The sequence below is a fragment of the Mustela nivalis genome (assembly GCF_964662115.1).
Source record: "Mustela nivalis genome assembly, chromosome: 12".
Classification (NCBI taxonomy): Eukaryota; Metazoa; Chordata; class Mammalia; order Carnivora; family Mustelidae; genus Mustela; species Mustela nivalis.
In genome coordinates this window covers 85,114,766-85,128,029 of record NC_139031.1, presented here as the reverse complement: position 1 = coordinate 85,128,029, position 13,264 = coordinate 85,114,766, and the positions used below count along the sequence as shown (strand labels likewise).

The following is a 13,264-nucleotide window of genomic DNA, read 5'->3' as shown; positions in this document are numbered from 1 at the left end:
ATGAAAGTTCTGCCATAATTGTACTCCTTCAGAGATTGCCTTGTTCACAGCTTGGTGTGTTTTTTGTGGGGGACTCTTTTTTTTCCCCCTGTGAACCAAAATATTTATATAAGATGTGTTCTTGTGAACAGTAATGATGTACCTCTTTCCCTTTTAGTACATAGCAAAAGATACGTAAAATATGGCAAACCTTAATTTCTGATGTTGACATTGTTTCCCATTTCTTGCTATTATAAGCAATTCCATGAGAGACATATTGGTAGCTAAATCTTGGCAAACTTCATTAAGATAAACTTAGCAAAGAAGGGCGCCTGGGTGGCTCAGTGGGTTAAGCATCTGCCTACAGCTCAGGTCATGATCGTGGGGTACTGGGATTGAGCCCTGTGTCAGGCTCCCTACTCAGTAGAGAGTCTGCTTCTCCTTCTCCCTGCTGCTCCCCCTGCTTGTGCACTTTCTCTCTCTAAAATAAAGAAATAAAATCTTAAAGAAACAAAACAATACAAAAAAAACTTAGTAGCAGAATTCTGACTTAAATGTGAAACTCTACGGTTTCTTTTCTTTTCTTTTTTTAAGATTTTATTTATTTGACAGACGGAGATCACAAGTAGGCAGAGAAGCAGGCAGAGAGAGGAGGAAGCAGGCTCCCTGCCAAGCAGAGAGCCCAGTGGGGGGCTCGATCCCAGGACCCTGGGATCTTGACCTGAGCTGATGGCAGGGGCTTTAACCCACTGAGCCACCCAGGCGCCCCTCTACAGTTTCTTTTGACAGCAAAGCCTAATTGCCCTGAGGAAAGGTAGTACCATTTACACCTTTATTCTGCTTCCCCAGAATCCTCCCTAACACGTGTTATGGTGTTCTGGTTTTTTTTAATCCTTTACTAATCTGAGGGTCAAAAAATGGCATCTCGTTATTTTATTTTGTATTAAATGATGTGAAATCTTTGAATATTTGGAGTCAAGGTATTTCTCTTTTTGGTCAGCCACCAGGTGTCACACTTGATCACAATGCCGCTTTGTCTTCGAGCCTTTTGCTGCTTTTCTCATCTTCCTGTTGACTTAGTAAGAAACTATTAGACACCTAAGTGTTGGCCTTTGGAAGGTACATAGCACTTATCTCGCGGATGCAGGCGACACCCTTCGTTGGCTTAATGGATACCCAGGGCCGGGCTGGGTGGCCTTTCCCGTGAGAACGAGTACACAGGATAACCCTACTCTGCCACGCGGGGGTCTTGATTATTGCTGAATCGCCCATTCCTAGGAATAAGCAGCATTTCTTTTAGCTTCATGTAACTCTCCAGCCACCTTGTAATTTTAACAGGATCTCCAGCAGGAACAGCCCCATTCAGAATGATTTGTTTCTTTTCCTGTCTCTTCCTGCCAGTCTCCTTTCTGAGCCTGGGCCAGTGTTTCGCTGGTTTTGTTAATAAAGGCTTTTTGTGCAACGTGTTGCTTAGGTTGGCTCCTGATGTTTAAAAGTGAGATTTTTAGTAGTCCCAAGTTAGTCACAGAATTCGCTATGAATTTAAAACCGTAGAGCTCTATCCAAGATCATCAGAATTAAAACTGTGAACAGTATTATGAAGATACTGTCAACCCCATTCCACCTCTGCTCAGGGAACGCCCATTCTATAAGAATGAATATACCTGTTGCTTTCTGCTGCGCCAGTGGGATTCAGAAACATATGTCTGTTGTGTATTCAGGAAGAGGTAATGGAGTATGCTTCAGCCATATAAAGGAACGAAGTACTGATACATATTACAATATGGAGGAACCTATTTTTAAGATTTTATTTATTTATTTGAGAGAGAGAGCAAGCATGAGTGGGGGAAGGGGCAGAGGGAGAAGCAGGCTCCCCGCTGAACAGGGACCTACCTCACCCCCACCCAGGATAGACGCAGGGCTTGATCCCAAGACCCTCTGATCATGACCTGAGCTGAAGGCAGACACTTAACCCACTGAACCACCCAGGCACTAAACATGGATCAGTCTTAAAAATGTGATGCTAGGGGCGTCTGGGTGGCTCGGTGGGTTAAAGCCTCTGCCTTCGGCTCAGGTCATGATCCCAGGGTCCTGGGATCGAGCCCCACGTCAGGCTCTCTGCTCAGTAGGGAGCCTGCTTCCTCCTCTCTCTGCCTGCTTCTCTGCCTACTTGTGATCTCCGTCTGTCAAATAAATAAAATCTTTAAAAAAAAATGTGATGCTAAATACAAGAAATCAGACAAAAAAGGCCACATATATGATTATGTTTATGTGAAATGTCCATAGTAGGGAAACGTATAGAGACAGAGTGCAGGAGTGGTTGCTAGGGGCTGCTGGGAGAGGGAATGGGATTAATAGGTATCAGGTTTTTTGGGGAGTGATGGAAATGTTCTTGGATTAGATAGTGGTCACAGTTGCACAACACTGTGAACGTACTAAAATCTGCTGAATTGTATATTTTATAATGGTTAAAGTGATACATTTTAGGTTATATTAATTTTTTTTTTAAGATTTTTTTTTATTTATTTGACAGAGAGAGATCACAAGTAGGCAGAGAGGCAGGCAGAGAGAGAGGAGGAAGCAGGCACCCTGCCGAGCAGAGAGCCCGATGCGGGACTCGATCCCAGGACCCTGAGATCATGACCTGAGCCGAAGGCAGCGGCTTAACCCACTGAGCCACCCAGGCGCCCCTAGGTTATATTAATTTTATCTCAAAAAGAAAACAACGGAGTCGTCAGGTACTCCCATGGCTTCCAGGGAGTAGTACTCTCCAGAATCTCTCCAGAGCCGCCAGGTGCTTGATTACTTCTTCCCTCTTAAGTATCTTGTTCGTTTCTACAACAGCAGTTATGACCAAAGAAGAGTTCTGTCATCCTTGTTCCCCTCTGTTCCTCCTGATCTCTGCTTCCTGGACTCCTTGGGATATAAGTCCTAGACTAATTTATGCCCTGTGGTCCCACCACTGTCTACATATGTATGCAGATAAGGACCTGGTGTCCTTTCCTCCTGGACCTGCCGCTGGCCCAAGGCCACACGAGCCTTGCTTTATGCTGTTTGGTCTTCGGATTGGATATGGTGAGGAAGGGTACTAGACTAGGAGCTTTGCCCATTTCCCAGTTTCTCTTTTTAGCTCCTGTGTTTTATATTAATTAATGGTGCAGTGACAGATTTTTTTCCTCAAGAAATTTGGTCAGGCTGCTTTTGCACATGTTGAGCTGGGAAACAAACTGATTGATATGCAGCAAAGAGATGATTGTGTGTCTTCAGGAAGTATAGGGAAATTTTCAGCAAAGAAAAAGAGTGCTGTGAGATGAATTAGCAAGCTGGTATTATATAGATGAATTTTAAACAGTTGGACTCAGTAGACAGCATGTTTTTAACTAAGGATATGACAAAGTTTGCCTGTCAGTTCTTCCTGGGACGTTGGGACTTTAGGCGGGCGGAGGTGCACACTGTGCAGGGCGGCTTCCGTGATGAGCTGCTTTGGGTGTACTGGGCACTCTGGGGCAGGGCTTGGCCTTCCGTGCTGGCCCGGCACGCAGGCTCCACAGCCAGATGCACACGCCCATCCAGCACCTACATTTTCAGGCCAAAGCCAGAATGGGCTCCTGGCAGCAGGAATGAGCTCAAGGACTAAGGCTGAAAACCAGTCCAGAGCGTCAGGTGTACTGTTCCCCAAGGTGAAGCACAAATACCCTTTGTGTGTAGTTCTCAGAGTAGATGTCTTTTCAGAGGAAATCTGAACTTAGAGAAAGTCAGAAACCATCTTCCGCACGATGAGGTACCATGCAACATTATTTGTGATTTTGAAAAATTGTGAACAACCCAAATGGCCCAAATTGGAGGATCTTAATAAAATGAATGGTTATAATAGATGAATTTTAATGGGTGAGTTGTTTTCGACTATGTCAGAGTCTTTTTTTTTTTTTTTTTTTAAGATTTTATTATTGACAGAAAGCATAAGCAGGGGGAGGGACAAAGGGGAGGGAGAAGCAGGCTCTCGCTGATCAGGGAGCTCTGACCAGGGGCTTGATCCCAGGACCCTGAAATCATGACCTGAGCTGAAGGTAGACAGTAGACTGAGCCACCCAGGCACCCCATGTTAGATTATTTCTAAAAACACAAAAACCCTTTTTACTAAAGTAGAGATGCAAGTTGTCATAACAATATAAAAATACTGTAACATGACAAAATATGAAAATCTCAAATGAAAATCCAGTGTCTTATTTATTGGGAAAATACCAGAAGCATTTCATTTAGAGTCAGGAGAAAAATAAATAAGGATGACCACACTATAACCACTATTTTTGTTGTTGTTCTGGACAGACTATAGTACAAACAAAATTATTATTATTTTTTTAAAGATTTTATTTATATATTTATTTAAATTTATTTGACATACAGATCACAAGTAGGCAGAGAGGCAGGCAGAGAGAGAGGAAGGAAAGCAGACTCCCTGCTGAGCAGAGAGCCCGATGCGGGGCTCGATCCCAGGACCCTGGGATCATGACCTGAGCTAAAAGCAGAGGCTTTAACCCACTGAGCCACCCAGGCGCCCCAAGATTTTATTTATTTATTTGACAGAGATCCCAAGTAGGCAGAGAGGCAGGCAGGGGATGGAGGGGAAGCAGGCCCCCTGCTGAGCAGGCAGCCCAATGCAGGGCTCTCGATCCCAGGACCCTGGGATCATGACTTGAGCCGAAGGCAAAAGCTTAACCCACTGAGCCACCCAGGTGCCCCTAGACATTTAAAAAAAGATTTTTAAAAAATTTTTAAGAAATAAGTGTTATAAAAATGTTATAAAAATTTGGCCTGGTGGCCAAATTGCAGTTTTTGTCATAAGTGATTATTTGTACTTAAAGGAGTTGACTGAAACTTATACAAGATAAGAAAGATAGGGGCACCTGGGTGGCTCAGTGGGTTGGCCCGCTGCCTTTGGCTCGGGTCATGGTCCCAGGTCCTGGGTTCGAGCCCTGCATTGGGCTTTCTGCCCATCCAGGGGCCTGCTTCCTCCTCTCTCTCTGCCTGCCTCTCTGCCTACTTGTGATCTCTCTCTGTCAAAATAAATAAATAAAATCTTTAAAAAAAAAAAAAAAAAGACTAATATAGGGACGCCTCAGTGGCTCAGTTGTTAAGTGTCTGCCTTCGGCTCAGGTCATGATCCCCAGATACTGGGATTGAGCCCTGCATCGGGCTCCCTGCTCAGCAGGAAGCCTGCTTCTCCCTCTCGCACTGCCCCTGCTGTGTTACCTCTCTTACTGTGTCTTTCTCTGTCAAATAAATAAAATCTTTAAAAGGAAGGAAGAAAGAGACGAAACGTAATATGAAGACAATATCTTAATGGAAATTATAATGGAAAAGAAGTTTTTTACACAAGGAGAAAAAGAACATACCTAGAAATATATATATATATATATATATATATATATATATGATTTTTATGAAGAAAATTTTTAAATACTGTTGAGAGATGTAAAAGAACTGAATGAATGCATGATACAACTGGTTCTTGGGTCCATACAAATGTTTTTTCTTATTGAATAAATTTATAAATTTGTGCTGCTACTAGTGAGAATAGCAGTAGAATGGTATTGTTTAACTAAGTTAATCATAAAGTTAATGTAGGAAACTTAAGATGAAAACTAGCTATAAAAAAAAAATTCTGGTAGAAGTCACTATCCAAGGGGGATTAACCTTAGTATATATTAAAGCATATAGAAATTTCACAGTTAAAGCAATTTGATCTTGGCACATAAATCAGTAGAATAATTAGGGGCCCAGATCCATCGACATATTTACTGTGTATTCAAAGTAGCATTTAAAATCAGCAGAGGGAGGTGCCTGAGTGGCCCAGTTGGTGAAGTGTCTGCCTTCAGCTCAGGTCATGATCCCGGGATCCTGGGATTGAGTCCTGCATTGGGCTCCCTGCTCAGTGGGGAGCCTGCTTCTTCCTCTCCCACTTCCCCTGCTTATGCACTTGCACATTCTCTCTCTCTCTTTGTCAAATAAATAAATAAATAAATAATATTTTTAAAAATATAAGTAAGATCAGAGAAAAAAAATTGCTGAGTCAATGAATGTTGTTGAGATAACTGAATAGCCATCTGGGAAAAAAAAAAAAATTGGCTCTTTACCTCTGTTCCCTAGTCTAAAATTCCAGGTGAATCAAAAATTTAAACATAAAATAAGTACAAAATAATCAGTGATGACATTTTGCCTGTCTTCACTGAGTGGGTAAAGTGGCAATGCTTTGTCAGATTTTCTTTTTTCTTCACACAAAGAAAACGTTTGTTTGAAGTAAAGAAGGTGATCACTGGGAATGGCTTCCAGAGCTGTGACTCTGCCAGAGAGTAACAAAACCGGTTACAAAGCAGCACCAGCCACAGTATCACTGCCCACGGATTCAGATAAATACATATTTTTTTTTTTTTTGTAGTCAGGTCCTTGGTGGAGTTTTTTTTACTCCACAGTTGGCCTCTTTATTAGGCCATAAAAGGGGCACCTGGGTGGCTCAGTCATTAAGTGTCTGCCTTCAGCTCAGGTCATGATCCCAGGGTCCTGGGATTGAGCCCTGCATCGGGCTCCCTGCTCAATGGGAAGCCTGCTTCTCCCTCTCCCACTCCCCCTGCTCGTGGTCCCTCTCTCGCTGTGTCTCTCTCTGTCAGATAAATAAAATCTTAAAAAAATAAAAGGCCATAAAGCAGAAAGGCATGTGTGATACTGTTAATTTAAAATGTGGAGTCCACGCCACTGGTAGCTGCTGACACGGTTGCCAGTTTATGTGTGAAGAACACTTTCCCCCTTTCCTTCACCTCCTTGTTGCTTAGGATGAGGAGACGCCATGATTTAAAGCCAGGGAGTGAGAGCAGGAAAGCCTTCCCGAGTCAGCAGGACCTGTCCTATATCCCCCTCCGTTGTAAGGAATCCACTTTTGGCATCACAGGCAGACTGGGGAAGGAGCAACGGATGCTCCCACTCAAAGCCCCTGGGCAGCAGTGCCTGAGGTCTTGTCTTTTTCTCCACGACCGACCTGCTGTGAACTTAGAAAACCCTAGCAGTGAAGGTCAGTGTGTTGGTGAGCTCATGGCCTGCTCTAAGTGAAGTGTGATAAAAAGGAATCACTACCATAATCAAAAGGAAAAAAAGAAAAGTGTCCTTTTTCCTGAAAACAACAAAAAGAGGTAGAAGTATTCTACCCTTGGGAAACATTTAAAAACAAAAACAAAAAAACCTCTCTGGGTAGAGATACCCTGAGTATGTCTTAAACCTCAGAACTATTCTTTTTTTCAAGATTTTATTTATTTGACAGAGGGAGCGAGTGAGCAGAGAGGGAGAAGCAAACTCCCCGCGGAGCAGGGAGCACGACATGGGGCTCAGTCCTACAACCTGAGCTGAAGGCGAACGCTCGACTGAGCCACTCAGGCAACCCTAAATCTCAGAACTATTTAGAAAAAAAAAAAAAAAAGATTAATGAACATACCTAAAACTCTACTCTATAGTCCTTTGTTTACAGAAGAATGCCACCTAAGACAGGAGGAATGGTAGATGGAGAAAAATTCCCTCTCTCACATTAACACACCAGTGTTTGCTTCAGGCAGTAAGACTCCTGGGGTACCTGGACAGGCGGATGAAAGACTGAGGAACAGGATAATCCTAAGGATTAGGGAAGGGGGACGGTCCCTTTACAGTAGAAAACCCTAGTACGTACCATCCTAACCCAGTGATTAAATTTATCACCATCAGTGTTGGACAAACTGAACACCGTTGCCTTTTACTGGGATCCGCTGAAAAGATCATAGCATCACCTAAATAATGTATTTATTTGAGTTGGATCATGAGGAAACAAATCCGAATGTAAAGGCACGGTGTGAGACAGCTGGCCTGGATTCTGCCAAAAGTCAGATACCAACAGAGACCAAAAGGCTGGGCCGAGGCACACAGCTTAGTAGACGCTAACCGGACATCAAGACGGCAGTATGTAGTCCTTGGTTAGATCCTGAATTCAGGGAGCTTTAAAAAAATTGAAATGATCTTATCAGGTAACTGGGTAAGTGTGGGTGTGGACTGCCAATCAGTAGTGTCGAATTCATGTTGGGCTTCCTGACCAGGACCCGCATGGGTAGCAGTCAAGGATACACACACAGGGGTCACTAGGGTTAAGGTGTGATGTCTGCAACTAATTCAGAATCATTCAGTAAAGTATTTCGATTTCACATATGTGTCTTTGTGTATGCATGTGTGTGTACTGTATGCAGGTTCCTAGATTAGAGAGAGACTTACAAAAGGGGAGGGAGTTAAAAGTTGGTAAATCTCTTAGAACATACAAGGTTACAATGTTGCCATTTTTCTCCAGCTCTGAATTTTTTTTTTTTTTAATAAAAGAGGTAGGGAGAGATTTTTTTTTTTTTTTAAGATTTTATTTATTTATTTATTTGACAGAGAGAAATCACAAGTAGATGGAGAGACAGGCGGAGAGAGAGAGAGAGAAGCAGGCTCCCCACTGAGCAGAGAGCCCAATGCGGGACTCAATCCCAGGACTCTGAGATCATGACCTGAGCCGAAGGCAGTGGTTTAACCCACTGAGCCACCCAGGCGCCCTTTTTTCTTTCCTTTTCAAAGATTCTATTTATTTATTTGACAGAGATCACAAGTAAGCAGAGAAGCAGGCAGAGAGAGAGGAGGAAGCAGGCTCCCTCTGAAGAGAGCCTGATGCGGGGCTTCATCCCAGGACTTTGGGATCATGACCTGAGCCGAAGGCAGAGGCTTTAATCCACTGAGCCACCCAGGCGCCCCTAGGGAGAGATTTTCTAATGTATAAATTAATATAAATAAACTAGACTCAGGGCACCTGGGTGGCTCAGTCAGTTAAGTGTCTGCCTTTGGCTCAACTCATGATCCCAGGGTCCTGGGATTGAGTCCCACATCGGCTCCTTGCTCAGCTCTCCCTTTGTTTCTCCCCCCAGCTCATGCTCGCTCTCTCTCTGAAATAAATAAAATCTTTTGTTTTTGTTTTAAGATTTTTTTGTTTATTTCTTTGAGAGAGATAGAGTGCCATGAGAGGTCAGAGGGAGAAGCAGACTCCCCACCAAGCAGGGGAGCCTGATGTGGGATTCGATCCCAGGACTCTAGGGTCATGACCTGAGCCGAAGGCATCTGCTTAACCAACTGAGCCACCTAGGCGCCCAATAAATAAAATATTTTTATGAAAATAAATAAACTAGGGATGCCTGGGTGTCTGTCGGTTAAGCAACTGCTTTAGGCTCTGGTCATGATCCCAGGGTCCTGGGATCGAGCCCCGCATCAGGCTCTCTGCTCAGCAGCGGGCATGCTTCTCCCTCTCCCTTTGCTTGCCTCTCTGTCTACTTGTGCTATCTCTCTGTTGAATAAATAAAGAAAATATTTAAATAAACAAACTCACAAAATGGGAGATAATATTTACAAACTATGTGGTAAAGGACAGATTTCTTTACTCTGAAAACAGAAAAATAATAACAATCCAAAATACGTTAAAAAAAAAAAAAGTAACAGGACAAACAGGCAGTTCACAACCAACATATGTAGAAATGTTTAACCTCATAATAGGAAGTGTGCAAATAAAAACCAAAGCTAAATATTTTTTTAACAGTCTGGCAGACTTCAAAAAGATTTATAATAGGCCCTGGCAGCAGACACAGGGATGAGGCAATAGGCACTCGTATGTTAATATTTTGAGCATAAATTGATAAAACTTTTTTGGAGGGCAGTAGGGCTTAAATTTAAAATCTGTACCTCCCACATCGAGGAATTTACTCCGAGGATGTATCTGTGTAGATGCACACAAAGACGTATGTGTAAGGATGTTTGCTGTAGAATTGTTTGTGATAGCAAAAGTTAGGTCCTTTAAATGTACACCAAAGGGGGTCAGATGGAGGATTGAATAGGCAGGACAACAGCCATCCCATGCACCTGGACAAAGAATGCGGCAGCCTCGGAAGTACCGTGTGGATAAAGCGCATCTTGGATATGCTTTTTTAAGTGGAAGAAAGCCAAGAGGCTAGGGCACCTGGGTGGCTCGGTTAAGCATCGACTCTTGATTTCAGCTCAGGTCATATATCTCCTGCTCCGGAGATTAAGCCCCCGCATTGGGCTCCCCACTGAGCGGGGAGTCTGCTTCCCCTTTCCTTCTGCCTCTTACTCTGCTCACACACACACTCTCTCTAAAAATGAATAAATCTTAAAAAAAAAAAGTGCTGAACAATTTATAATGTAACAAAAGAGGGGAGGATCTGGGTGCTAGTTACATGGTTGAGTTCACTTGGTGAAAATTCATCGAGCAGAACACTTAACGAGTGTTATATATTTTGCCATATATATAAAACATATAAAGATCTTACCAAAAAATTCCAAAAAGGGAGGAGACTGTGGGTACACCTATGCCTCTTTATACAAAAAGTGTTTCTGGAAGGATGCACAAGAAACTATTGGGGGCACCTGGGTGGTTCAGTGGGTTAAGTCTCTGCCTTCGGCTCAGGTCATGATCCCAGGGTCCTGGGATGGAGCCCTGCATTGGGCTCTCTGCTCAGCAGGGAGCCTGCTTCCCCCTCTCTCTCTGCTTGCCTTTCTGCCTGCTCGTGATCTCTGTCTTTCAAATATATAAATAAAATCTTAAAAAAAAAAAAAACTGTTAACATGGGCTGCTGATGAGGAGAGGTGTTGAGGGATAGAGAGAGGACATTAGTTTTTTAGTTCTGTGTTTGTTTTTCTATGTAAATTACTATTATAGAAGTTAAGGAATTTTCATGAAAGTTTCCTTATACCTTTTAAAAAATTTTTTTTTTTTTTTTTTTTTTTTTGGAGAGAGAGAGAGCAGAGGGAGAGGGAGAACTCCTTTTACAATCATGGTCCTGGGGCTTGATGCCAGGACCCCGGGATCATGACCTGAGCTGAAGGCAGACACTTACCCAACTGAATCACCCAGGCACCCCATTCTTAACACCTTTTAAGTGATAACAAGGTACACATTTGTAGTAGAATGCCATCTCTATCTCTGTCTCCATCTATATAATATGTTTGAAAAAAAAAAAAAGAATGGTAGGAAATGCAAAGTTAAATATTAGCAGATTTTTTTTCTTTTCTCTGTACATTTTCAAGTTTTCTTCTTAAGATCACAGTATTTTTCTGATAGATGAAAATAGGACTGAGGGATTGCTCTCTGTTATTATCCCCTTCCCTCTCACAAAATGTAGCAAATTTTACAGATATGATTGTCCCATTATTCAGAAATCACAGTAGGCTTTATGAATATAAATGTGGCCCAGGTTAATCTATCCAGTAAGATCAAACCAGCATCATTTTGCTGAAGGAACAATCCAGAGGGAAATGAAAAATGCTCAGCCCACTTGCCTGTGTTCTGCTCCTCATAACTTGGTGCGGTCTTGTTTCTAGCTGTTGTGTCCTATAGCAGGATGCCCAAGACTATTTCATTCAGGCAGTATTTTATTTTATTTATTTGACAGACAGGGAGAGGGAATACAAGCAGGGAGGGTGGGAAAAGGAGAGGCAGGCTTCCTGCTGAACAGGAGCTTGATGCGGGGATTGATCCCAGGACTCTGGGATCATGACCTGAGCCAAAGGCAGACTATTAATGACTGAGCCACCCAACTGCCCCTTCAGGCAGTATTTCATGATCCTCTTTGTGCTCCTTTTTTATTTTATATTTTTTAGAATAACTGCTCAAAGACTTGCCCACTTGAACAAGTGCTTGATGAACTTTAAGCTGGGGAATTTCAGCTATCAGAAAAACCCTCTGAAACTGGGAGAGCTTCAAGGGAATCACTTCACAGTTGTCCTCAGGTAAAGACCTGCAGATAGGAGTGCAAACCAGAGAGGGTCCCCCTGGGCCCCCTCACATCTGTTCAGAATAGTTATTAATCCAGGTGAGCTGGCTCTAGCAGGTGTGGCAGTGAGGGAAGGCCCAGCAGAGCCTCATAGGGCTGGAAGAGCAAATAGTGCTGGAGAATTGTACCAGCACCCCCTCACCTCTCAAAACTCAGCTCCTCCTTTGGAAAGGAGCCATGTGCTTCAGACACGGTGTTAAGAGATGGAGAGCCTATGCTTCTGCTTATAGGCAGTAGCTAGGATGGGCAAATTCACAGACACAGAAAGTAGAAGAAAGGTTACCTGGGGCGGGGAGTCTAAGAGGGGGACTTCGGAACTATTGTTTAATGGGTCCAAAGTTTCAGTTTGGGAAGAGTGGGAAGTTCAGGAAGTAGATAGTGGGGAATGTTGCACAACATTGTGGGTGTACTTAAAAATGGCCAAAACAGTCAATGTTACCTGTATTTCACCACCGTTTTTAAAAAAAAAAGCAGAGAGTCCTCAGCAGGTGGAGAGAAAGCTGCAGGGGATAAGCGAAAAGCACGAAGCCAGGCCATATCATTGATGATAGGCGTCCCTGAATGTGTTTGACTCCGTTTTTTTCTCTGGGTAACTTGGGCCCTTGCAGAAATATAACAGGAACTGATGACCAAGTTCAGCAAGCTATGAACTCTCTCAAGGAGATCGGATTTATTAACTACTATGGGATGCAAAGATTTGGAACTACCGCTGTCCCCACATATCAGGTTGGAAGGTGCGTATTTAATTTCTTGACTTTTGTCTGAAAGAGCTCACTTGAAAAAAGAAAGGGTTTTTTTTGTTGTTGCTGCTGTTCTTATTCATTCATGTCTGGGCTGAGTGAACCAGTATGTCTCATCAGCTGATCTGTAGACTCCTTCTAATTTTTGTTGTGTTTTAAGATAATGCAAATTAATATAAAAATAATAATAATAAATTAAATCACTGTTCAAAAGGATATAATTTGGAAGGTAAGTTTTTCTCTCATCTGGGATAACCCATCTAGGAATTCTATTTTTAGTTGCTTCCTTACAGGTAAATCTTGACTCAGTACAATAAGCTGTTGGGTAGCCCGACAAAGATGATACAGTTTGTGATCTCTTTTTACAAGTGCTTTCCAGTTTATTAAATTTTCATCTGCACTTTGCCTGCCCTTAAAGAAAGTGGTGTGGGATGGAAATAGCGTGGTAAAGTTTATTTTAAGACTCTGATTCACTTTCAGGCAATGGAGAATCCCTGTAGTATAACCTAGGGTGGAAATCCCATCAATAAATAATTGGACTCTTGATCTTGGGGGTCATTAGAGCTCCATGTTGGGTGTAGATATCACTAAATAAATAAACTTAAAAAAAATAAAAATAAACTTTAAAAGGGACACCTAAGTTGGAAGAGCATGCAACTCTTGATCCCT

The 13,264-nt window shown here is 42.6% G+C and overlaps 1 protein-coding gene and 1 long non-coding RNA gene across 5 annotated transcripts in view; one reads left to right on the top strand and one right to left on the bottom strand.

The window, feature by feature from the left end:
- PUS7 (pseudouridine synthase 7) overlaps positions 1-13,264 on the top strand; it is a 61,087-nt gene that overhangs the window by 31,928 nt on the left and 15,895 nt on the right. For both annotated transcript variants that reach the window (XM_082691901.1, XM_082691900.1), the window contains exons 8-9: positions 11,683-11,811; positions 12,464-12,589. In XM_082691901.1, coding sequence (XP_082548027.1) covers positions 11,683-11,811; positions 12,464-12,589 — 255 coding nt within the window. The remainder of the gene's footprint in view (positions 1-11,682; positions 11,812-12,463; positions 12,590-13,264) is intronic.
- Positions 1-13,264, bottom strand: part of LOC309844746 — a 29,538-nt gene that overhangs the window by 12,482 nt on the left and 3,792 nt on the right. The window lies entirely within an intron of this gene.